Here is a 26,023-nt window from a genome sequence, read left to right as displayed (position 1 = left end):
TTATTGTATGGAACAAACAAACTAGCAAACAGACAATAACACGAAAATAGCGGAAGGTAAACATGTATGGGAATGCTGATCGGAGGTCTTTGCGAGCCGCTGAGACTGTTGTCAATAAGAGGAGTCAAGGAGGGAAGTCATGGAGGATATCTTACTCTCCTCAGAAGTTAGAGAATGGTGTTTTGCGCAAGGTTTCGAAGATTCCATCGCCGGTAAGACAGAGACTGAATATGAAGGAAGGGAAGGTTTTGCGGAGGCCATTAGGTGTGAGTAATTTGGCGAATGTTTCACCTTCTAGATATTCTAGTTCACGTTCAATAGATAGTACTACGGGACGGTTAACTTTACTAGATTTTGAGATCGGTAAGAAGCTTGGGAAAGGTAAATTTGGGAAGGTGTACTGTGTGCGGCATAAGAAATCTGGGTTTGTTTGTGCGTTGAAGGCAATTGAGAAGAACGAAATTTTGCAATTTAATCTATTAAAACAGCTTAAACGGGAGGTCGATATACAGCTAGGGATGGATCATCCTAACATCACAAGATTGTATGGCCATTTCCAGGATGAGAAACGCGTTTACCTAGTCATGGAATTATCGATATACGGTGAGTTGTACAAGAGTCTGCGAAGTAGCGGGCCATTTAACGATGTTTTAGCTTCTAACTACATATACCAAATAGCGGATGCACTGGAGTACATGCACAAAAAACGGATTATTCATAGAGATATCAAACCAGAGAATATTTTAATAGGTTTCGACAACAAAGTGAAGCTCGCAGATTTCGGATGGAGTATATTGAACCCTCAGGGATCTAAACGGAAAACTCTCTGTGGTACAATAGACTATCTCTCTCCAGAGATGATAAAACCTCGTGAATATGACGAGAAAGTAGACGTATGGGCACTAGGTGTACTCACATACGAACTAGTTGTTGGTGTACCACCCTTCGAAGAAAACTCGAAAGAAATGACATATAAACGTATCCTAAAATGTGATATAAACTTTCCCAGCTCAGTATCAAAAGATGCTCAGGATCTAATAACAAAGCTACTGATGACAGATTCATCGGAAAGGATATCCCTTACTGCAGCAAAGACCCATCCTTGGATACTTAAGAATAAACCGTTTTGGTAAGTATGTTTGAAGAAATAGAAATAGATTGGAGCAGAATGGCAAAAAAAAACCACAGCCTTGTGTTAGTAAATAATTCAATAAAAGGCGACGCAAGTTCAAGGCCTTGATGGTTTGAAACTATATTTTAAAATGGTCGAAAATCACGAAACACGACATTATAATTTTAAATTAAGTACTTTTTTTTTTCTTCTTCCCAAGCGTTGATGTTGAACAAACGGCAACGACAGAGGGTTTGGATTTTGTTTATATGCTAAAGCTTGAGTTCATCTTAACAGTTTTGATAAATTAAATGTTCCAGGTTTACTTCGTTTCCTTTAAAATTACAAAGAAAAACGTAGGTTAAAATAATTTAAAAAATTGCAAAGAAAGAAGAATGGTACAGAAAAATTTGACAGACCTTCTGTCGCAATTGGATGTTCAATCTTCTAACGACGAACACTCTCGTGCTGAAGCTACCTGTAAGCAGCTATTAGGAGGTGGATGTTCCAATCAAGGTGAAGTTTTCAGACACTGGTTAGTAGCTTTGATTAAACAGGACAAGTATCAAAAGGCATTACAATTATTAAGCAATTACAAGAAGATTGATGAGAAGCATGGTAATGAGTTCGCACTTGAGAAATTGTATATCTATTACAAGCTTAACATTGTCGATAAATTCGAGGCATTGTACAAGAACATTGCCGGCAACAAAACTAACCTTGATAGAGGACTATTGCATATTAGAGCCCAATTCTGTTTTAAGAATGGTGATGATAAAGAGGCACTGGAAGTTTATAAAATGTTGTCTGAAAATAATGGCGGTCATGATAACGAAACTGAATTGAGATGTAATACTGTTGCACCATTGACGTCATCACCAACTCTGACGACTCCTAGTGAAATCAAGGCTGATGTCATGTCTTTGCTTTCCTCAGAGGAATCGTACGACTTGTTATTCAATTACTCTATTATCCTTGTCTCTGTGGAAGAATTAGAATTAGCATCTAAGGTTTTGAACAAAGCTTATGAACTTGCTATTACTGAGGGATACCAAAACGATATAGATACCATTGAGTTACAAAGAGCATATCTGCTACAAATTTCTGGTCAAAGCAAAGAAAGCAAGCAGATTTTGAAACCACTATTGGAAAGATTAGTGCCAGGTTCTCCATTGCATTTGGTAGCGAAATCTAACAATCTTTCATTTGTTGACTATTCAAAGTTCAATACCAATTTCAGTTTCCTCTTAAGAGAATTAAATCAGGAAAAATTCTACACTTATAACTTACAACAGTATTCTCATAAGCAATGGTCTGTTATTCAGAACAATATCCTATTTTTACACCTATTCAATAACAATGAGATTCACGAAAAGAAAAGCCTACTATCTAAGACTTTACATAACTACGAAAAGCTGGTTGATAATGTTGTTCTTGAACCATATAAGACTCAGGCTAAAAAACTATATCACTTTGCTTTGAAGTCAATTCAAAGTGGAAACCAAGGTAACACAATTGGTAATTTGCTCGTTGCTGTGCAATTCCTTGCTGTTGAAAAGGAGTACGAAAATGCCATCAGATTATGCGAACAATTCATTAATCACGATGGCTATAAAAAAGGAGAGCCTAGCCAGTTCGATGAAAGGCATATGGTTGTGTGCTCTATCTTATTCCAACTTTATAGATTATCTTCAAGAAACACGAATATCAACAAACTGGCTGAGACTTTGAATAAACTTCCTACAACATCCATTTCAGAATACGCGAGGTTCTGGATTCATATTGGTTACGAATACTTGGCCAATGGTGAATTGGAAAAAGCTAAAGAAACACTAAACAAGGTGCTACAGAATGCCAATAATTTGAGTTCAGAAGACTCTGAAATAATACAAGCTGTATTAAGTACTGGTGAAAATATTTTCGATGAAGCGTCGAGACTAGTAGAAGATATTGATGTCGATGAGCTGTTAAGTAAAGGTATCAAACCTATAGCTCCAAAATCAGCAGACAAGGCCCCAGCCGCACTGCTAAGAGCTCAAAAGAAGAAGATTGACATTAGAAAGAAGAAGAAGAGAACTATGAGAGCAAAGAAATTCCTATCAAAGCGTGAAAATGTTAAGAAGAATCCTGATCCTGAAAGGTGGTTACCTATGAAAGACAGATCAAGTTACAGACCAAAAAAGAGGCAGCTTGGTAAAAATACGCAAGGTGGTGCCACAACTAAGAAGATCGAACAGTCCTTGGATATCACAAAAAAGACTGCTGCCAAGACTGCAAATGCCAAGTCCAAGTCCAAACCTAAATCCAAAAAGAAGGGCCGTAAATAAGTTTATTAAATCTTTCTACTCATATCTGTAAACATATCGCGCATAACTTCTTAAAAATTTAAACTTTTTTGACCCATTGTGTACCTCTCTTATAAATTGAAACTGAAAATTTCCTATGTATTATTAGCTTTTAGCTACTATGAATTCAACTCTACGAGACTTTCTTCGCTCTGAAAAAATTTTTTCGTTATAGTGTGAGCTCATCGCGATGGCCTTGGGCCTGATTAAAAATGTATCAATATTTCTATATTATTTTGAACTTTAGCTTCGCTGTATTAAACAACTTTTGAGTATTCTGAGAAATAATATCATCAAGAATAAATAACATGGAAACAGCACCTATCGAACAAGTTCCTGTTGTTGAGAAGACTGCTGAGGAAGTCTTACCTGAGACTACTGTTACAGAGCTGAAGTCTGCAGAAAATGTATCTCAATCAGAGAATGATTTTAATGCAGATTCTAACAAGCGTTCAGGTGAATCTACAGATGATACCAAGAAGGATGAGCCGCCTGCTAAAAAGCAGAAGGCTCCTATGAGGCAACCAAAAATTCAATTGGATGAAAATGGTAATCCTATTCCTAGAGAAAAACGTCTGCCAAAGAGAAAAGTCGCTGTTATGGTTGGTTACTGTGGTACTGGCTATCACGGTATGCAATATAACCCACCACATCCAACAATTGAGGATGCTCTATTTAAAGCGTTTGTTGAAGCTGGTGCTATATCAAAAGCCAACAGTGATGATTTGAAGAAAAGTAACTTTATGAGGGCAGCAAGAACCGATAAAGGTGTTCACGCTGGTGGTAATTTAATCTCATTGAAAATGATCATCGAGGATCCAGAAATCAAGGAAAAGATTAATGCCGAACTTCCAGAAGGAATTAGGGTTTGGGATATTGAGAGAGTAAACAAGGCCTTTGACTGCAGAAAGATGTGTAGCTCCAGATGGTATGAATACCTTTTGCCAACATACTCATTGATTGGACCAAAACCTCACACAATTCTTTACAATGATCTTGAGAGCAGTAAGTTAGAATTACCAGGAGTATTGGACGATGATACTGAATCAAAGGAGTTCTGGAGCAATTTCGATACTGAAGCCGCTAAAAAGTTCACTCCAGAAGAAATCGAAGCCATCAAGGCCTATAGCCCACCTCCAAGAGACGAATTCAACGAGCAAGAGGAGTTATATCAGAAGGTCAAGCAATTCAAACTTTTAGAAAATACTCTTCGCAGAAACTACAGAATCTCATCAGCAAAGTTAGAAAAGTTTCGTGCTGCTATGAATCAATACTTAGGTGCACACAATTTTCATAACTTCACCTTAGGAAAGGACTTCAAAGAACCCAGTGCCATTAGATTCATGAAAGAAATTAAAGTATCCGATCCATTTGTTATAGGTGATGCTAAAGCCGAGTGGGTTTCAATTAAAATCCATGGTCAGTCTTTCATGCTACATCAAATCCGTAAAATGATATCAATGGCTACTCTTATTGCCCGTTGTGGGACCCCTGTTGAACGTATATCTCAGGCTTTTGGTCCTCAAAAGATTAACATCCCAAAGGCACCAGCTCTTGGTCTTCTCCTTGAAGCCCCAGTCTTCGAAAGTTACAACAAGAGGTTAGAGAAGTTTGGTTACGAACCAATAGACTTCGCTAAATACCAGACTAAAGTGGATGAATTCAAGATGAAGCATATCTATGATAAGATTTACGAAGAGGAAGTTACTGAAAACGTTTTCAACGCTTTCTTCAGTTACATTGATAGTTTCAATAAGGTTACTGGTGCTCAATGCGAAGGCAATGATGATAAACCAACCACAAAGAGTATTTTCGAGTTTTTATCGGCTAAGGGTATTCCTGGTATTGATTATGGCTCCAAACAGGAAGACAAAAAAGAAGAAGAAAGCAAAGAAGGATCACAATAAGTAGTCATATAATATTAGACCATCACTAACGAAAGTATAAATTTTCAATACACACGTATCAATAAACACTGCATAGAAAAGGGAATTATATAGATAAATATATAAAAAGTTAATAACTCAAACTGGGATATTTCATCATCAATTTTCAATTATTTTACAGAGAATTTATTACTTTTGAACTAATAACTGAGTCACTTTAACGAACATCTATATAGCGATATTGACAACTATTATATAGTCGTGTAATAAATGGGGCGTGTTTCGATGTGAAATGGTAGCTGATGACAATGACTAGAATGATCTTTTTACGAAATATTTACTTTCAGCTGAACCTCAGTATCAAAAATGTATCTTGTATAATTTAAAAAAGCCAAATTATTATATATAAAATGCACTTGAGAGCTATTGAATTCATTAGATAATGTCCTAACTACACCAACACTTGCGTATATGTATTGCTTAGCGTTAAATTAAATGGGACCAAAAAGAAAATATGATGAAGAAGAGGTAAGTAATAAACAACCTAAATATTTCCCAACGTCAATTGATTCTGATGAAGAAGTAGAACCGCTGTACGATATACCTTCAGATCAAGAATCTAATGAGGAAAATCTTATGGATGTTAGTGAGTTCAGATCCGAGATTAAGGATGATCAGGTAGATGAAGGATTACACCTTAATGACGACGATAATGCTAACCAGAAAAGTATAGACATCGAGGCTTTTGATATTGAAGAAGATCTGAAATCCGGAGTATTTGATAAAGATGGTAACTATATAAGAAATAATCCTTTGAATAGGGCAGATAATGATAGTGATGAGGATGAATACTGGCTAAAGGAAAGCATTGAAAAAAATGATATCGCTGATGTAGAATCAAAACCTGTTAAGGCGCCAAAGACAAACTACACTGCTTTGGAGGCATTGTATCGGTTATATTTCCTCTCTGCTAGTGAAGTAGATGGTAATGTATTTTCTACATTGGCTCATTTGAATAAACTAAAAAAACAAGTCAAGAAGGAAAATCGTTCAATATTTCTACAATATATTACCAATACTATCAACTTAATAACTACTTGTGTCGACATCCTCGAAAGGAAAGGATTTGAAAACATATACGACTCTGGAAGAAAACAATTTGCGCAACTAATCAAGGAAGAGGCCTTTGATCAAAAAGAGCTTGTCAATCCTTTGAATACAAAATATTGGATGTACAAATGGGTTAACCAGCACAAGATATATGGTCCTTACAGCTGCTATGAAATGCAACATTGGAAAGAGACTTATTTTCGAGATAGAGTTGTGGTGAAAATAAAGGATGATGTTGATTCACCAGAAAAGTGGCTTTACATTGGCGCAGTTGACTTCATAAGAAGGAAAAGATAATCTATTTTATACAGTAGTAAATATATTAAGTATACATAGAAGCATTTTAGTAATAAATTTTATTTTTATATATAGATTTGTGAGCATCAGTCAAAAGCCACCTAGGTATATGACTACTTTTTATGTTTCATTTCTATTATAACGACAGCATGTTGCTGAATTCTTCTCTCGCTATAGAACAATATTCAATCAAGCTTTCATCACTCTCCCAAACTTGAGGTAGTTCAATAGCAACAGTTTCACATTTGTTCAACTCATTAATTAGAAATTGCCTGTAGTCCCCTTTCACCAATTCTTTCTCCATATTCTGCAGTATTTTTAGTTCCACCAAAAGCTCATTTCTTCTAATTGCTAATTCTTGTCTAGTATCCTTATACCTGAAATTATTTAATTGATTATTATAGTTTTCTTCGTTGAATTTCTTGTATACTGGATTATCGTAGCCATTAACCAAATGATCCGTAAGTAGATCCAAATCTTTGACAAATAAGGCTCGTTGCATATTAGAGTTATGAGGAGAGTCCATGTGTGTTTTGAACGATTTCTCGGCTCTCTTAACAGACCAATAATTTATGGTGGAACGTCCAAGCAAGAAAGTATTAAAGATAATAGAGATAACTAGCCCAGCTAGTAAAACTCTATTAATCTGTTGCAATGTCTTGCCCCCTATTTGCAGTAGATTCATGAACAACCTGAAACCGAAAAAGAATAAACTAGTTATTCTGAAAACAACTACCTTAACTGAAACCTTTAATAGTAATGAAAATGTATAATCAATACGGATACGTTTAGAGAGAATGGCCGATTTTTCCTCATTCTTATCAGGAGGCGTATCTTTTTCAATGGTATTTAATATTCCCAACTTACCACCTATCTTAAGGGCTTTTGAAAGCTTACCATGGTTACCCATTTTGGACAAGTATGACTGAATAACACCTTTCATTAATTGAAATTCATATTCAGTAGATTTGTATACACAACCCAAAATAAATTGTTCCCACATAGTTGGGTTTTCAACTATATTATCCTCATGATCAACGTCTTCAATAAATTCAACCTTATAATATGTCATAAAATCTGAATGGTTAGTTGATAACATCAAACTTGAAGCAGCGTCTGTATCATGATCATACCTTTCACTGATCACAAACTTCACCTGTAATTTCAATGGGCGAGCATTTGGGAATGTAACAATGATTGGGTCTTGATCTATTTCATAATAGGTATTATCAATCATTTTAATCATCCTCTGCTCAACAATTATCTGTAGCGCTAAATATTCCTCCTTGCTCTGAGCTGACTCATAAATAAAACTGGACGTTCTGTTTATTTGAAATTGAATTTTTCTGACCAACTGCGTTGTCTTGTCTTCCATTTCACGTTGGGTCCAGTACTGAGTAACATTATAGTCAGTTCCTTTACGTGCTAAAAACAAAGCACGAGGGAAGGCATCCGATTTCTGACCAAATAGCAAATGCAACAAGCCCTTACAAGGTATAGCATAACTATATTTATAAGAGGCAAAGCTCTCTTTCTGAAGTTCAGACCTTCTCTTCAATAAATCGACCATACTGCCATTAATTGTCCATAGTGATGAGTTTAGCCTAGAAAGTGATTGATTTTCTTGGGAGCCTTGGATATTACCAGTACCCATATAAGATTTCAGTTTCTCATTAGTAGATTTTTGAGAAAACTCTCTATCAATCTGCTTAAACTTTACTAAAACTTCCCCTTCATTCTTTGGGTTATCATCAAGTCTATTTTCAATTAAAAATTTTAGTTTTGCCGTCACACATCTTGGGTCAGTGAAATAAGCATGTAAATCATACTTGATACCATCATGCTTTATAATATGAATAGTTTCAGATTTCTTACTGTACTCAACGTCTAAAACGTCTTCAAAACTTATTCTCCCGGCATATGTGAAACCCAAACAATTCATGTAAACATGGAAATAGTCTTTAGAGGCATAACAAATAGCTGCAAATTTCTGCTTGCCATTTGGTTGCCAAATGGAACCAAATCTCAGCAGCAAAAATTGTTTCGGAATATCGTATGAATGACGGTTATTGGAGTAAAATATCGTTCTGAATTGGACATCTGCAATTTTCAAACTTCTTGAGTAATAATTTGGATATCCAATATCAGCGAGATTTTCATTGATAGGAGGTAATGTCTTCAATATAGGTGTTTTCTCAGAGCCAATATCCACAAAATGAGAGACATCATTCCATGAAGTACTACCCCATAAATTAGCCAAGACAGCATTAGGGAAGCTATGATCTGAGGTAAGTAGATTCGACAGTAGTGCTAATCTCGTCTCTTCAGTTGCAAGTGGAGTACCTACAAATTCAAATAAGAAAGATTTATGTTCCTTAACAATTTTTAGCTCCTCACTGGACAAGAATTTGGATAGGCAATCACGAAGGTTTCTACTACCAGATTTACTAGATAGAGTATCATTATCATCTGAAGTTAACAGTCTGTCCATAGTTGTATTTGCTCTAGAGGCAAACTCCATATACTGTGGAGAGAATCTCTTGAAGGCAACTTCATATTGTAATCCCTTTTGATCCTGTGACATAATAAATTTTTTGGAATTATGAAATGTCATAATCCATGATTTCAACTCCTTAAAGTCTTCAGCCTGGAAAATAATATCGATATCTTTCGATCTCTCCAACACATCACTTTCAGGATTATCTTTACCAATGATCTTCAATTCAAAACAGAAATTTCTGCTATGATTAGGTAAGTACTTGATACTTGTCAGAAATATACCAAACTTATCACTTTCTTCAACGTAGGTTTTAGAGGGAGATAAAGAGAACATACCAAACACGGTACCTTGCAAGAAACACCATCTTCTTACCCACATTTCCTTACGAGGCATAGAAGTCGAATATGTTTTCATATATAACCAACCAGATTTTGATGGCATTGTTGATGGAGCTATAGTCTTTTGAGGAGTACCGAGCTTTGGCCCAACAATATGTTCAATAGACCTTACAGCTATCGATTTATTATAGTCCTGTAGGTCCTTAGATGGACCATTGTTCTTCACCGTCCTCGTATATGTGGCTATAATGGTTTTTTCCATATTATTTTCCAACACCTGTGATGCGTCTATAACATCATTTACCCATCTCTTATAATCTTTTAGATAAGTGGAAATATTGGGTGAGAGATCGATAGTTCTTCTTCCAAGTTCAATACCTTCAACATTCATAGAATCATCGTTGATAGTAATAGTGTTTTTAGAACTCAATTCATCGATAATATCAACAAGCATCTTATCAAGTTTGAATTTTAGACTGCTCATCGCACCTACCAAGTCAAGAGATGCCTTCAAATATTCTTTCCTAGAATCGAATAATTTCAAATGCTCATCTCGTAGAAGCGCTGGATCAACGTCTACAACACGACTAGCTAATTCAGAATTAGAGGTGTTACTAGACGAATCAAAACTAGATGCAACAGTCTTAGTAGATTCAATTGAGCTATATTTCGAAATGCTTCCATCAAATTTTTGCTGGAAATAGTCAAATGTATTTTTTCTCTCAATATATTGTACGATGGAATCCTTCTTCAACTTGGAGAGCATACTGGTAAATTTATTACATGCAGTTTCATCTCCCATAACAATCGACAGCAAATTGGCAGCTAAATGATTGAAATCTCTGTTGAAAGAATCAATCAGTGTTGGAGTAAAAGCTTGATTAATCAGCATACCATTAGACACCATGTTAGGGTCAGGGAGCAATTGTTGCAATAAGCTTTTTTGAACTTTCTTGAACTCAGTTAAGGCTGGCTTGTATTTGTTCTGTAAATTTAGTGTAGTATCGTTAATCCATTCATCCAAATACTTCACTCTTGAATCAAAATAATTAACAGTAGCTCTAAATGAAGGCGAGTCCATAGCTGCTTCACTTAACAAGACCGTATTCATCTGAATTTGAGCCACATTAGATGGACTTTCACGTTTCGTGCCAGGAGTTGCTGGCATATCCGCAGAAGTCATATTAGCAATAGTAGGTAGTTTTTCCGTCTGTTCTCAATCACTTGACTCACGTTCAAGAGGTCCGAATATAAATATTATTCCTGTTAATATTAAAACCTTCAGAGTTTAAATAATTTTATAGGAATCGACAATAAACTGTCCCCTAAAACAATTGCTCTTAAATTATGATTTATTAAAGTTATGGAGTACAGTTCCGGGAAAAATATGGAATATCAATGCAGTTAGTTCCTTTTTAAAAACAAAAGACCAAAAATTTTATATGAAAAAAATCCCTCGAGGTTTCGAAGTTTCTGTCCCTCCCCCCTGAAGAGTAAGTCAACTTTGGTCAAAAATAGAGGAATTTGGCAAATGCTGAAAGGATTTAAATTTTTTTTAATAAAATAGTTCAGAACTCCCCTCCATTGCTTATCTCTTTTCCTTTCTACTAAGTTTATTTCGCAGCACCCATCCTTATTTGTTTTTTTTTAAAGTTACATATACAACCATCAGCTGTGATCCGCATGGCAATGCAGGGCGAGTAGTACTGATGTAACCGGGGGACCAATGAGCTAGATTGAAGAGTATAAGCAAAGGGGGCATCAACATCTGTGCTGCCTCTGCCGATTTTCTCAGTAAACTACGTTTATCCAGTAAGTACATCGAACACGATGCAGTAGGTTTTTTCGGCTCTATAGCCAAACGCCCCTATATTAGTTCTCAAAAAAAAAATAATAAAAAATAAAAAATAAAAAATAAAATAAAAGAAAACAAATAGACAAAAACATGGAGAGGTGTGAGATAGCTGGTAGGATATACTGATATTTATCCATCCGTCTCAGCACTTTTACAGCAATATAACAATATAAACATTTAATCTTTCATAAAGGTTTATTTTTCTATTCTTTATTTGCAACTTTATGTCACCAAAAAGAGATACACTAAAAAGGGATTTTTTTTTTCTTTTTTCATAATTAGATTATTATTTTCCTATTCTTGAGTAAAAGATGTTCTGTTTATCGTTATAATCGATTTTGGAGTTAAATATACAATTGACACACCAATCCCAATTGACAATTAAAACCGTAGCGTCGTTGGGTGTAATAGTCTTTTTGAACTTATTAGCTTGCGTCTTTGTTGAAGCCACTAGAATGTAGTTCGGTTTCTTTTTATTTGTTGTTATATCATCAATAGTAAAATTTTTGGATAGAATTGCTGCTTCTTTAACCCCATGGCATTTCAGTATATCAATTATCACTCGAGGTCCACCTTTTAGATCACTAACAACATTAATGGCATGTATCATAGCCTTGTCAAAGACCTTTCCTCGTTTAAGGGCATCTGTTAAATCGTCTGTAATACCTTCAATCCTGTATTTGTCCGGAACGTCTTTGTATTTCTCAATATTCCGTCCATTTGTAATATCATCAATAAGATCGAACAAAAATTCAGGTTGAAGAAAATTAGTCAAACTAGAAAGACTGAGAGCCTTCAGAAATTTAACAGTACGTGCTTTCTTCGGAGATATAATTGTGTTGATTCTATTCTTACCGCGGTGTCCTTTTTGGTCTTCAAATATATGCTTATCAATATCATCGTGTAATAGATGAACGCCTAGCAACTCAAGAAGTTGCTTGTGTACATCACTAATATCATTAGTCGCAAAACCCGTACAAATGGCATTTATATTGAAATTCACCGAAATATTTTTTGTTTCTTGGTTATGTGTGTATTTATTCGTCAGAATTATTTCTTTTGCATCTTCTTTTAATTTTTGAATTCTTTCCAATTGTTTAATTTCTTCTGGTAGTAATAATGCACCATTTCTATCTCTAACTTTACGCTTTTTATTGCTGTTCTTCTCATGCTCATTCAATGACTCGATATCTTCGTGTAATCTTTTTGCAGCTTGGGCTTTTGCCCTTCTATTCCCTATTGCAGAAGAAACATCGACTAGAAACTCATTTCTAGTGGATACATTGGCAATATTCATTGGTTTTGTTTCAGAACTATTTTGTTTATCTACATCTGGTTTAGTGATCGTAATATCTACATTATTGGGTGCTGTTGCGGTTACAGTTTGATCCTGAACAGAATCTGATCCGGCATCGTTGCCTCGATCTGAAGAATTTATTACCTCGCGTCCAAGGTCTGTCAATGCTTTATGATCATTATTTGTCATCCCTATATCTGAACTCCTCTCAGTGACTTTTGAGGAAATGTTATCATTTGGAATTTTTAATACAGGCGCAATTGCTTCAATAGGCACTGATGGCGCTGTATCAAATCTTTCTTCGTTGAAAAAGGTATCTTTATCATCATTGTTTTGAGAAACATTTTCTTGAGCCCCAGTTTCCTTTCTAGAAATATCCGATTTTAATCCATTTTTAGACTCCTTGTGTTCAGTCTTGGAATCACATTGCTGCTCTTCTGGATCAGTTAAACTTGAATCATTTGTGCTTGGTAAAGATGTAGCGTCTGCTTCGGTGTTAGTTTTTAAGGGAACATCTGTAGTTTGTTCTGCTTTTGAGGTACTTTGATTTATAACCACTTTAGTTAATGAATTATCATTTTTGGGTATTTTGTTATGATTTTCTTTAAAGAACTGAAAAGGATTTGCTTGACTATCTTCAATATCTGTTTCTTCTTCGGATTCATCATTATATTCATAATTTTCTAATGCTAGCTGACCAAGAGAATATTTATACGTATTATCCAACCTTCTCAAATTTAGGAATTCAATTTCTAATGGCAATTTTTTACCAGCTTTATAGCATTCCTCAAGCCATCGGTGGCTACATATCACGATATTTGAACCATTATTTTTCCATTTTTCGGCCACTTCATATTTCTTACCAAAAGGCATATTACAGATAAGGTGGGTATTTTGTTTAGATAACTCCATAGTTGCCGATCCACCAAGGAACTCAATTAACCTCTGTAAATATAATCTTTGAACTCCAAAATAATTGGTATATGTTACAACTAGTTCCTTTTTCTTGAAAATTTTTCTTTTAAGCGCTGTAAATAGAATATTAGAATCCGGGTTAAAGAACCTTTCCCTGTTCCACATATTAATTATCCACAGTATATTTCCTTTTCCTAATATTTGTTCTGAGTCAAAATCATCTTCAATTTCATTATTCAGGACTAAATAATATTTGTTATTCCTTTGAATGTCTTCTCCATCCTCATGATTCTGCTGAATGATATTACCACCAAGGCTTCTTATAAGTGACGTGAAGTACCTGTACAGCTTTCCGTTCAGTTCAATATCTGTAGATATTTTAAAGCTTTTACCGGATAATATTTTTTTTTTTTTACTATTATACAGACTTTCAAACCCATGTAAATCGTCCCAGATATCATTTAGTTTCTCTAAGGTGGTTTGCTTGTCTACCGTTGGTAGTATCAAGTGATCATTAATAGATACAAGATAACTTTCCAAGAAACATTGGGATATCCAGGTTGGTAGGACGTACTTAATATCCATATTTTCACATTTATCGTTCCTAGAAGTCATGTACCGTTCTATTGTGGTAATAGCAGGATCTGTAGGACTGGTAGCTATAATATGAGTTGTCGCTCTAGTGATATAATCCACAGTAGTTCCACCTAGGCAATGTATAATTTCAGACAGCAAAAAATATTCCGCATGATTAAACGCATTCTTTGATACTAACATTTGATAGTTCTTAAAGATAAACTTCGGATTTGGACTAAAATTAGAAGTTCGTACATGTCTCTGTGATTCCACACAAAGGGACACCCATTCCGAGGTAACTACGGGAATCATCAGTTCGTATTCAAAAAGGGGATACAGTTGGAAGTTGGAGGAGTTTGATACCACAATATGTATTTCATTCCTATTAAAATCTTGCCTGAGAAACCATTTTCGAATATTCGCAGATTTGGGTATTTGGTAATCCACCTTATAAGTGTGGTACATTTCACAATTGGAAGCTCCGTGTTTTTTAATATAGTCTGCGACATTCTTGCAATCTTCCTCTTCACCGGGGCTATTTACCACAATAAGGAAATTTAGCTGGTCAAATATTATTGAATGTTCTATTCCCATCTGTTTTGTCATCTATGCTATATTTTTCTTGGTGTATTGTACCCAACAATCTATGTCCCTAAAAATAATAGAAAACAAGGTATTGAAATCGATTTCGGTAGTTATTCTTATTGATCACTCTTTTAAGTAATATTTCTCGGTTAATTAATATGTCTATTAATTGGGTCACCCTCCTTAATTGATTTTATTATCTAACCTCATCGCAAATAATAAGCTTTTTTTCAGTGTGATTGTTATTGTTTTTGTTTGCGTTGTGTTGACGCGACAGGTTAACGCGTAAAAGCACATCTAACAACCCACGAGCATGAATAGTACTTTTAAACCCGGTCCCTTTAAATAACGTTCACGTATATCATGAATTCGTACCTAGTCCATTATTATGCTTTTTTTAATATTACTACTGCTCTATCCATTAGCCCTTTCCCTTCATTCTATTCTATGCTATGTAATTGCTCAACATGTTTTTGAAAAATAGTCAAACACATCTATAGTAGTCAAAACACCTCTATAACAGTCAAAACACCTCTATAACAGTCAAAACATCTATAATATTTACAACTGATCCAATTCCTCCTTAAAACAGTTTTAATCTAAAAAACGAACTGGTTCTCATCAGCATATATAGAGGGCATCATGAGGAAACATCGACTAGATTACTTGTCTTTATCTGGGGTAAGAAATTACTTCTATAGTAATTAGACAAGCAAATCCAACAGGTTTCACTAATAATTCAAAATATACAAATAATATCTATCTATTCAATATTGATCATACCCTTTCTACATCATACAACACGTATATTGGGTATTCTCCTTCAGCGGCTATTGTTTTTTTTTTTGTTTTTTTTTTTGCATATATAATAATTCTACAGATAATCTGTATTTGTAGAATTCTCAGGAAAAAGCCCATAAATTAATTCTGATAAGATATGGATCTTTCTTCCATACTTGTACACGAGCAAAGCCATAAACTTGTTGCAGTTGAATGCACCAGTATTGGTTTCCCTAGAGGGCTACCTGAAGAAGAATTAAGAATGATCGTCGTTGAAGAGTTAGATAAACTTGTTAGAAAAGTTAAAGATATTGTGAAAATGTGTTTAGATGGCATTCTTCTGATTGTGTGCCTGGACAACATAGGATTAACTATTGAGTCCTGGGAGTACGTAGTCTTTGAGTACCTAAACGAACGATCCCATTATGGTATTCGTGATATATTGATGTGTGAAAAAGACAATCACGTTGACCTTAAAGATATCATTAAATATGCCAAAAACAAAAACGTATGTAGATTTAGTGGAGTTATAACAAATCTAGAAAATTATGACTATGACTCGAATTTCAAGGAATCACTGATGAAGGAGATATTGCTACGGCTATCCGACGAACATGACTTAACAGATGAAGATATGCTGCTTTTATTAAAAAACTGTACAAACCTTGAAGAAGTTTTGACTGTACTATCACAAAAGGTAACATAAAAAAAACACTAGGGTGTTAACCATATTGAAACTATCATGAGCTATCTTAAAAGTATAAAACTGTAATAAAATAGAATAAAAAAAATGCGAATCCATTATTAAATAAAATACTATAAAAAACTGTATGTTCCTCTCATATTAATTAGAATGAAGGGAAAAAAAATATAATAAAACTGAAATATAGCTGTTAATTATGATAACTAATATCAGCTTAATCAAAAGGTTAATGAAATGAATATTATTGGGTATTGCAGCTTCCCATAGAAGGCAATGTAAACCTTCTGATTTGGACAAAGTTGGGCTAGTAATAACATTATTACATACTGTCATCAGAATCCATGTTATTTTTCTCAGTAAAACTTAACTTTACTGGTTTACTCTTCGAGCCAAAGATCTTCGCTTTGTGATCATTTAGTTTCTTTGAACATGGTGACAGTAGCCTATCAGTTGGAGAGGCAAATTTGCTTCTTAGTTTTGGGATCTTGGCAGTTTCTCTGCCCATATGGTGGCACCCTACATTATCACTGTTTCGCTCCTTTTTAATACAAAATGGTGACTTTCTCGAACGACAACCTGCATTTTCTACAGACTTGAATAATGACCTGTGCAAATTGTCACCTTCGTTATATTCTGTATGTAAACCCAGCTGACTCAAAGGTTTTGGTTGTACATCTGCGTTACTAGGCCTCCTGCTTGGGGCATCATCTGTGTTAGTTTGGGTGTTTATCATTAAAAGGTATTCTGTTTTAGAACTATTATTACCGTATGTTCCAGAGTTTGGTACAAGCTATTAGTTTTGTAATTGAACCAATATTTGAGATAAAAATCGCTGCACAACTGAAAAAAAGAATTAAAGCAAATGAGAACTATAAACAAAGAAACACTACAGAAAAAATATATTTGACCAAAAAATCTAAAAGGTATAATTAAGATATCTTTTTTGAATCGACTTGCTGTTTGAGAAAATCTTGCTGTTCTTATAAGTAATGCTGTTGGTGACAAAAAAGAAAATACAAGAAACAACAAAATTAAAGATCTGCAATAAAGAAATCCTGCAATTATTTCTTCAATCACTTAATGAAAACGATATGAAAAAAGAAAATAATAGAAGTTGTTAATACTATCCTCAAATATATTAGTACAATTGATTTATTAGAAACCAAATCTCCAAATGTATTCAATTAATTATCCATTTTGAGTAAAAACAAACAAATGAAAGTAACAGTACAGAAAAAGTGTAACAGCTTAAGATCCCTTCGAATATCGAGGGCATTGAGTATTCTTCCCATCGTGGAAATACTTGATTCCCTTTCAGTTAAAGGAACTATGAATCCTTTATGAAATATTTTTGTTTACCAATTTCCGTATTAAGAAATTTAACTTATATCAAAAAATTGAGTCAAGACCGAAGAATTCCTATTTTGGACCAAGAAAATATTATGACGTAGTATATCACTGCATAACCATGGTATAACATTCGAAGAAGATCAAAGACTAGATAACGGGTGAGAGAATAGAACTTTCAACTTAGAAATGCCCCCAAAACATATTTAGGGTTATGGTGGTGCCATAAGAATATATCAAAACGAGTTGCGCACAACTATCTTTGTTATTTGAATAGATATTGTAGATAGTGGATTTATGATAATACATCCATAAAAAAATTACTACTTAATTCCACAATTTGGAACCATTCTACAGTGTTTTGATACCTTTGAAACTACATAACATTGCTGATCAGTTGGAAGAGAATCAGCAATATCATAGAGAGTAATGTATCTAAAAAGCTTTAGACGCTAAGAAAAAATAATAATAAACGTATATGTCATATTATAAAGCGAGCATATGTCAATGTACTATAACAAAGCGCTATCTTTGCCTTAATGTTTGGAACTTACTTTGCCCTTGCTTATAATATCACACTAATTTCTTTCTTTTCATTTCGGAAAAATAAGTTCTTGACAAAAACGAAATTAAAAAAATAGTAACAGATAAAAATAAAAATTAAAAAACATTGATTGATATTTGAGGTCATCAAATCAGAAATGCTATTTACAAAGTGTCAAAATAATCTACAGATAACATAACAAAATCCTTTTATTAACCTAAGTTACGAGGAAAACAACAAAGAAAAATATTTGACTATCAGAACTTATTATTATTAACGGTAAATATAGAATTTTTTATTATAATTTAACTGATGAGCTGGCTCTCGTTAAACATACTTTTACTACTCTTCGTTCCAAATATCTTTGCAGTGAATGATCTAGGCTTCATTATTAATAGTACCTTTCCAGGTCTAAGTAATTTTACTGAATTTACTGACCTAGGATCATGGGTTCCCAACTCAGAATCCCATAATATCGGTATACGATCTCAAAGGGATAGTATGAATCTCATAACAGTTGACCAGCTACCACAAGTGGGTGTCATACTACGTGATGTACTATTTCATAATGAATTTATTGAAAATAATAAGACGGAAGTCATAAATTATGCATTCATTCCCCAATATGAATACCTTTTAGATATGCTTATATGGGGGATACAAACCTTTGTCATTGATATAGAAGTTAGTCCAAAGTATACATGGGTAGTGAAGGATACAGGTTATCTATTTTCTGATGTCATGGCTCTCTTCAACGATTTTGTAGCATCCACTGATACAAATTTACTTGCTAATGTGGTAACAATACTCCTAAGAGTAGATCCTGTTATGAAAGTGATAACTCCGTCAAACACTACTAGCCCTACCAATATAACTAACACTACTGGTAGTAATTCTGCTACTACCACTACCACTATAAGGATTAATTTTGATGACAACACATTTTCGAAGTATCCCAATTTAAATATATCTGCAATTTTGGATACAAACATAACTAGGAGCTTCAAATACACCCCGACAGATTTGATAGAAGATAGAGCCAGGGGTGGTTATGTATTGCAGTCCGATAACGCTTCTGCAATTACCGGTTGGCCATCGTTGTCGAACTTTCTGTACTACAAAAAGAAAAGAATGATAGTTGCTGAGATAACTGATATATTTGACAATATTAGTCCCTCATATGTATTCAATAACTCTGTTCTCCATTACGATACCAAAAACGGAACAATTGCTTGTCCAAACACTGTTGAGGCCTATAAAAATACATCTTCTATAAGTTTTCGGTATCTAGAATCGGAATTTAATGAAGATGATATAGCATCTCAGGTAAGTTGCGGTTATTCCCCAATAATATCCAATACGTTTACGACATCTAATATTTCAATGTTACAAAATTTAACAGAACCTGCTATTATTTGGTCTTGGGGACCAGGCGAACCAATTTTAACGAATTCTACACGTCATAAAAAACTAATGGATTTAACAGCTGATAATTGTGCAGCATTTGAATATTCACTTTTTTATTCAAAGGCTGGATGGGTTGTTGAGAATTGTTATGAACATAAGCGGGCTTTATGTCGGTCAAATTATAATGGTTTTACATGGGTAGTTACCAGCAATAAGGATGCATATTTTGAAATGGAAGGTTACAAGGGTGAGACAAAATGCCCTAATGGTTACTCCTTTTCAAAACCCATGACACCTCTTGAACAGAGTGCTGCGCTCATGTTTTTGAAATCAGAAGATGTTATTGATGGTTCATTATGGATTGACTTAAACTCTATATCTGTTGCGAATTGTTGGGTTTCAGACGGCGCATACGCTCAGTGTCCTTACCAAAGAGTCTTTGGAACTAGAAATTTTGTAACAATGATGGTGCCTATAAGTGTTTGTGCTTTTATTTTACTCTGCTTGGCAACTTATTTAAGTCTACTTAGAATGCCCATTAATGACAACAGACATAAATGGGAAAAGATCGTGAGCAATTATGCTAAAACTGAAATGGAGGGTGTTCCTTCTTAAATTATCTGATATGAATTCGCGCATTGCTAAATATATAATCTTTACTAAAATTGCTAGTATATAGAAGTAAAGGCAATAAAAAAGTATTACAATATTCATTGAACAGAATGTCATTAAATAGAAGCTATCAACCTTTTTAGAGGCTTGGTATACCTAATAACTTTACGAATTAGCCTTCTTCTTTTGAACATAGTGTCTATCAAAAATTCATCTTCATGAGGTAAGTGAATGCCTCTCTCAACACCCCAAATTTCAGAGTTTTTATCAATTACCCATTCGGAATTATCATCAAAAGCCCAGCCGGCAGGCGCTTTTATCTCATTAATGTTATCCACACCGGGTGGAGGTTGGAGTGCTTTTCTATAGCTATCAGATGGATCAAAGATAGCGCTGGAAAACTTGTAAAATTCCCATTCGCTAGGTAGAATGCCGCGTTTATAGATTTCATACACCTCAACGTATTTAACTTCTGGAGGCTCATCTAATATAATATTATGGTTATAACGAGTAGTTATTAAATTAATATCTTCCTCAGAAATAGGTGTATTCGTCATTTTGAGACGTTTGATGTAGGGATGAATCTTTGGATGTATTACTAACAGACCAACCCAACCACTAACAGCAATCAACAAACTCCAATTCACATAGTGTGACGCTAGAGCCAAAGCAACTGCACTTACTAACAATGAAAAAAATACTGATGTGGACTTTAATTCATCAATAAAAGCAGCAGTTCCACTGTTAAATTGGTCAATAGAATCCATTAAGTGAACGGTACCTGTGGTCATATTTTGTATATCTCTTAGCGTTACCACAACTTTAGCACCGTGATTCAAGTTGTAATTATTCAGTTTTTCATCCTGATATTCTATTGGATTTCCGTCTAAATCAACAACGCCTCCATTGCTCGACTCATCCCTGCTACTGCTGCTGTTTTTCTTATCGTCTTCAATCCAAGGTGTATGACTCTTTCCACCGTTAAACAGTTCTGTTATAAGAGACTTGCCCCAGGAACGTCGTTTTAGATATATTGATCTCCGTATAGGATGCCTTTTAATATAACCTTGTACCATTACTCCCAGCGTTACATACAGCAGCGGGAAAAGTACCAGATTCATCAAGTTAAAACATATTAGGGTGAATATTATCAGCGCTGTTAATGTTACCGTTGGAGTTTTCCACGTGACTACCCTGATGATTGAATCTTGAAACTCAAATATACCATCCATCTTCCCGGACAGTTTCTTCATGTTCACAGTAAGTACTGACGCACTAAATGGCGGTTTACCTTGGTCTTCCCTTATACCCTCGTCATCGTCGAGGCTGAAATGTTCTCTCTCGGGCAGGTTGTCTAGCGGAATTAACCGTGACACAAGTTTATCCACGAATATATCCAGGAAGTACGATGAGGCTTCTTCCTTGAGACTACTCGTCGTTGTCGACTTTAGATAATCCTTCAGCTCTTTCAGCTCTCTTTCCTCCATCTCTTTAGAGTAATTCTCAGCATCCCCCAACACGTCTTCACTCGGCCTCAGCTTCTCTAGAGACGTAGCCACTAACACGCCCATGAGCTGTTGCACTAATTCCCGCTGGCTCAAACTCTCTTTCTTCTCAGCACTAGGAATCATAAGCCCTTGTTCCGCTTCCAATAGCGTATCTAACACTTTCCCATACTTCTTCTTAACATACCCTCTTACCATAGAGTCCCCCATATTTATTATATATCTTTCTTTCCCAATTTACTCTAATAGTACCTTTATTAAACAACACAAGGATCAACAACCTCAATAATCATTATATAGCAAATGGTATTTGCGATGAGTCGCTAACAGTTAGCACCACTAAGATAATTCGATAGTTGAAAGGCGGAGTATTGCAAATCAAACAACACAAATCCACGCACAAGCTGGCAATAGCGCCGGGCTGTAATAATAAAAGCCGAAATTAATCAAACGGAAAAAAAAGAAAGAAATTAAAGAAAATAGGCACGGATCTCATTAATTACGTTATCAATTCTGACACATTCGTAATTTAATACTTTAATTTATTACCCTGACGTAAGCACAAAGAAAGTATTACCCTAATACCATTTCATTAAATTAAATATCCACGAAACCTAATTTTATGTAAAAAAAAAAATAAACAACGCACGTTCTCTTCTACGTGGAATTATCGCAATTCTCAATTTAAACGCGTCTTCCTGTGAACTGAACATAGAAAAAAAAGAGCACGCTCCCACTACGTGCTTCTGTATTTCCCGATCTGGTAATTGAGTTTCCGCTTCTAGAAACGCAATTTATCTTTTATTGTCTTCTATTTATTTTCCAGACGGATTTTCCTAATCAGGAAAAGAGCTTATCCATGTCGAGATAGATTCTACTTGATGAGTTCATTGATTCTTTTCACTATCATCAACAGCAATTCGTCCTGGGGTAGGTGATCGACGGCATTGAGCTTAATCTAGAACTCGATATTTGATCAGCAATAAATCCTTTCTTCAGATAGCTTCAGATATAAACTAAGTATATTATAAATGGTTAAATGCACAAGTGAAAAATATAGAGTATAACCTGAGAGTAGAAAGAGCAAATAATAATAATAACGATTAAAAATCAGAGTACTAATGTTTGTTAGGAGAGGGGAGAAGTGTGTGGGGACTAAGCAGGAGTGTGAATTGCCCACTGACCATAATAATGGTGAACGTGTTGGTATAGCTGTTGCGGTTCCTGTTGGTGTAATTTTGATATTCCTAGCAGCCATAATGATCGTTGTATATCGTAGGCACAAACGTGAAGAGAAAGAAGACGTTGATCCTGAATTTGAGCCCGATACTAATGTGTATGTGCCAGCAAGACACGGTGCTTTGAACAGACAGAGGGAGATGGTACAGCAGAATACAGACCCATTCCAGTTACTACCAGATGGAGAAGATGAAGTCCCGTTACATGAATTTGCAAAACGTGTCCAAAGTGATGCATACGGTGGTTACGAATTGGCATCGATGACGGGAGGGTTCCCTCTTGGAACAGGATCAAATAAAGGCTCACGAATTGGTTCACAGGTTTCCTTGTCTCAAATGTATAACAAGAGGCCAATGATGAGACCACCAATGCCACAACAATATTCAACGAGTTCATTGAGGCATAATGCTACATCTAGCCTCGAAGATGCTACAACCGCAACTACCTCTGGGCCTGAACTAGAGGAAGAAGACAAACTAAAGCAACAAACAACATTCGAATTTGAACAAGATGATGCGGATGATAAATCCGAATACGCTGCGGAACTAAGTCCCGATGAAGAAGAAAACATTAAAAGAATGAAGAGTATCTACAAGGTATATCTTGATAGAAGTAAAACAATGAAAGGAAAAACTGATGATCCAATGCCCGAATTGTACGATGAACCTATAGAAAATGAAATCAGAATTGGAGACGCAACAAACGGTATTAATGAAGGTAAGGCGGAACATCATTTAGAGAACATTAATGAATCTGAATACACTCAAAACCATGAAATCGACGCCGACGTAAAGGATCAACAGATAGGCAATAATGTTCTGCAGATTAATGAAGCCGCAACGCAAAAAGATGATGGTAATCAGATGGCCTATCGAAAATCTACTGGACCTGCTAATAATAATATAGTTCCAGATGGCATTGATGGCAATTCAAATTCTCAACAACTACAAGTTGGAGATCAGAAGAGTCATCGTATTGCATCTTCTATTTATTCGGAACTACCGTTGCATTCCTCAAGACAATCTCAAGATATTGCTATAATGACTCATAATAATATTCCTCAGTCACAATCACAAGATATGAACCAACAATTTACACAAGATCAACATACTCAGCAATACGTTCAAGAGCAGTACCAACATTCTGGAACACAAGTAGGTTCCACACAGGGTCAATATCAACAAGACCAATATTCACTAGGCCAATATCCCCAAGGTCAATATCCACAAGAACAGTTTCCACAAGGTCAATATCCACAAAGTCAATATCCACAAAGTCAATATCCACAAGGTCAATATCCACAAGGTCAATATCCACAAGGTCAATATCCACAAGGTCAATATAACATGCCGTATCAGCAGCCACAATATTACAATGCCAGTAGAGAATTTCATCATCCCCAAAATCTAGAAATGATAGATGAGCTACCAACGCCTGCTTACTTGACTAATTCTGAATCTACACATTCTTTGACTTCTTTTAAAAAACCTACCAAACAACAATTGTTTCAGATACAAACAGCAAGATTGAATGGTACTGCACTAAACCCTATGGATCATCCAGAAATGTTTTATTCCCAGAGTACAGATGCTTACTTGAATAACGCTCAAACATCTAATGGAAGTGTATATACAAATGCTACTCAAAAAACAGGTGCTTTGTTACCTTATCAAATGCGTCAGAGTATTGTGATGACTAATCCTTCTGATCTATCTGTAAACAAAGTCCATAAACCGGCTGGCTCCTTTAGGAATTTAGTCAATGCAAACTCCAGAAATAATAGTTTAACGACCCAAAATAATCCGTATCAGCCACAATATCAAAATAGGGTTAGTGGTATATTAGATCAGAGTGATGTCATGCAACCACCTGGAGTCGGAAATATATTACCTCATACTGGTAGCAGTGATGATTTAAGGAAACAACTTGGAGCTTCTAATAATTATAATTTCTCCTAGAAACATATAGATAGACAATGAAACTTTATCTCTAATTTATACTGACCCTATTGTCGTGTTGTGCTATCCATTTAACCTTACATATTCATGAGAATTCCCTTAAGCATTATTTTTATTGTTTTTTTATTAGCCTAATGCTTCGTATAAAACCTTTGCATTTCAGAAATATTACAATGTTTGTAATATCAAATATATGTTACTCCCCTTTCTCCATAAAGGCAGTTTCAATAGCATCCCATTAATATAATTATGTATATATAAATATCTGTGTGTATGTGTTTATTAACTTTTTATATTGAAAACTAGTCACGAAATTATTTGAAAATCAAGTTAAAAGTATATAATCAAGGGCCGTAAGTAAGCTTATATTAAAAGTTAGCTCAGGCCTCATTATCTACTGAATAGATTTCAGTTTACAAGAAACATTTATTAGTATACATCAAAATTTATGGATATATCGAAAAAGCTAGCGTTTAATTGTTATTTTTTATTCTAATCTAAATGTTTATGACAAGTCGAAGTCATCAATTTGGTTTCTATACTTCAAGACGTTCTTCTTGATCTTCGAGTTGTCAGTCCAGGTGACGTAGTCCTCCATATTTCTGGTAACTAAGTATGCTGGATCTGTTATTAGATTAGGTCCCACACGAACATGACCTTGTTCAATAAATTTAACGCCATCCTTTATCGTTTCAGCCATCCTTAATCTATGCATTACAACAGGGAGTCTCCTCCTGCATATAGCACTAACTGTTACCTTATTCTCCAGATCCGATATCTTAGATTTCGTGGCTAATATTCCCATATTGTACAACTTGTCTAATAGTAATTTCTCTTGTTTTATACGATAAGGGTCGGTGGGAGGTAAAAGAGATAGCCTATGAGCAATTTTACGAATATCACCGCATATTCTTTTGTATTTATGATAATCTTCACGATTCTGAATATGATAAGTACGCATAACTTGCGTATCTCTGTGGCCCTGGTCTTGTTTCCAATCCAGGAAATCAACCTTCTTCAGTAACTTCTGCTCATGATGTTTCAGTTTCCTAACCATTTTTTCACTATTATTTGTATACTGATATGATCCGTTATAAATAAGGTGTATACTAA

The 26,023-nt window shown here is 35.0% G+C and overlaps 12 protein-coding genes across 12 annotated transcripts; 7 read left to right on the top strand and 5 right to left on the bottom strand.

Annotated features, from left to right (window-relative positions):
• Nucleotides 1-62: 62 nt before the first annotated feature.
• Nucleotides 63-1,133, top strand: IPL1 (aurora kinase; the record flags this gene model as incomplete). The annotated part of the gene is made up of 1 exon (XM_071051860.1): nt 63-1,133. One exon carries the CDS (start codon nt 63-65, stop codon nt 1,131-1,133), a length of 1,071 nt encoding a protein of 356 aa, XP_070907250.1.
• Nucleotides 1,134-1,506: 373 nt separating this feature from the next.
• SRP72 (signal recognition particle subunit SRP72) lies at nt 1,507-3,438 on the top strand (the record flags this gene model as incomplete). Its single annotated transcript, XM_071051859.1, has 1 exon — nt 1,507-3,438. One exon carries the CDS (start codon nt 1,507-1,509, stop codon nt 3,436-3,438), a length of 1,932 nt encoding a protein of 643 aa, XP_070907249.1.
• A 326-nt stretch (nt 3,439-3,764) lies between these two features.
• PUS1 (pseudouridine synthase PUS1) lies at nt 3,765-5,363 on the top strand (the record flags this gene model as incomplete). Its single annotated transcript, XM_071051858.1, has 1 exon — nt 3,765-5,363. The coding sequence occupies one exon, from the start codon at nt 3,765-3,767 to the stop codon at nt 5,361-5,363; it is 1,599 nt and encodes a 532-aa protein (XP_070907248.1).
• Nucleotides 5,364-5,837: 474 nt separating this feature from the next.
• LIN1 (U5 snRNP complex subunit LIN1) lies at nt 5,838-6,749 on the top strand (the record flags this gene model as incomplete). Its single annotated transcript, XM_071051857.1, has 1 exon — nt 5,838-6,749. The coding sequence occupies one exon, from the start codon at nt 5,838-5,840 to the stop codon at nt 6,747-6,749; it is 912 nt and encodes a 303-aa protein (XP_070907247.1).
• Nucleotides 6,750-6,885: 136 nt separating this feature from the next.
• On the bottom strand, nt 6,886-10,770 carry LAM1 (Lam1p; the record flags this gene model as incomplete). The annotated part of the gene is made up of 1 exon (XM_071051856.1): nt 6,886-10,770. The coding sequence occupies one exon, from the start codon at nt 10,768-10,770 to the stop codon at nt 6,886-6,888; it is 3,885 nt and encodes a 1,294-aa protein (XP_070907246.1).
• Nucleotides 10,771-11,728: 958 nt separating this feature from the next.
• On the bottom strand, nt 11,729-14,836 carry RTT107 (Rtt107p; the record flags this gene model as incomplete). The annotated part of the gene is made up of 1 exon (XM_071051855.1): nt 11,729-14,836. One exon carries the CDS (start codon nt 14,834-14,836, stop codon nt 11,729-11,731), a length of 3,108 nt encoding a protein of 1,035 aa, XP_070907245.1.
• Nucleotides 14,837-15,752: 916 nt separating this feature from the next.
• RNJ42_01689 (uncharacterized protein) lies at nt 15,753-16,301 on the top strand (the record flags this gene model as incomplete). Its single annotated transcript, XM_071051854.1, has 1 exon — nt 15,753-16,301. The coding sequence occupies one exon, from the start codon at nt 15,753-15,755 to the stop codon at nt 16,299-16,301; it is 549 nt and encodes a 182-aa protein (XP_070907244.1).
• Nucleotides 16,302-16,617: 316 nt separating this feature from the next.
• SPO12 (Spo12p) lies at nt 16,618-17,031 on the bottom strand (the record flags this gene model as incomplete). Its single annotated transcript, XM_071051853.1, has 1 exon — nt 16,618-17,031. The coding sequence occupies one exon, from the start codon at nt 17,029-17,031 to the stop codon at nt 16,618-16,620; it is 414 nt and encodes a 137-aa protein (XP_070907243.1).
• A 1,470-nt stretch (nt 17,032-18,501) lies between these two features.
• On the top strand, nt 18,502-20,211 carry MTC6 (Mtc6p; the record flags this gene model as incomplete). The annotated part of the gene is made up of 1 exon (XM_071051852.1): nt 18,502-20,211. The coding sequence occupies one exon, from the start codon at nt 18,502-18,504 to the stop codon at nt 20,209-20,211; it is 1,710 nt and encodes a 569-aa protein (XP_070907242.1).
• Nucleotides 20,212-20,324: 113 nt separating this feature from the next.
• Nucleotides 20,325-21,923, bottom strand: PEX28 (Pex28p; the record flags this gene model as incomplete). Its single annotated transcript, XM_071051851.1, has 1 exon — nt 20,325-21,923. The coding sequence occupies one exon, from the start codon at nt 21,921-21,923 to the stop codon at nt 20,325-20,327; it is 1,599 nt and encodes a 532-aa protein (XP_070907241.1).
• Nucleotides 21,924-22,834: 911 nt separating this feature from the next.
• SKG6 (Skg6p) lies at nt 22,835-24,910 on the top strand (the record flags this gene model as incomplete). Its single annotated transcript, XM_071051850.1, has 1 exon — nt 22,835-24,910. The coding sequence occupies one exon, from the start codon at nt 22,835-22,837 to the stop codon at nt 24,908-24,910; it is 2,076 nt and encodes a 691-aa protein (XP_070907240.1).
• Nucleotides 24,911-25,415: 505 nt separating this feature from the next.
• Nucleotides 25,416-25,967, bottom strand: IMP3 (snoRNA-binding rRNA-processing protein IMP3; the record flags this gene model as incomplete). The annotated part of the gene is made up of 1 exon (XM_071051849.1): nt 25,416-25,967. One exon carries the CDS (start codon nt 25,965-25,967, stop codon nt 25,416-25,418), a length of 552 nt encoding a protein of 183 aa, XP_070907239.1.
• Nucleotides 25,968-26,023: the final 56 nt, after the last annotated feature.

Source organism: Nakaseomyces bracarensis (genome assembly GCF_045282275.1).
Source record: "Nakaseomyces bracarensis strain CBM3 chromosome Unknown Scaff7_0, whole genome shotgun sequence".
In the NCBI taxonomy this organism is placed as follows: domain Eukaryota; kingdom Fungi; phylum Ascomycota; class Saccharomycetes; order Saccharomycetales; family Saccharomycetaceae; genus Nakaseomyces; species Nakaseomyces bracarensis.
The sequence above is the reverse complement of the archived record's forward strand: the minus strand, read 5'-3'. Positions and strand labels throughout refer to the sequence as shown.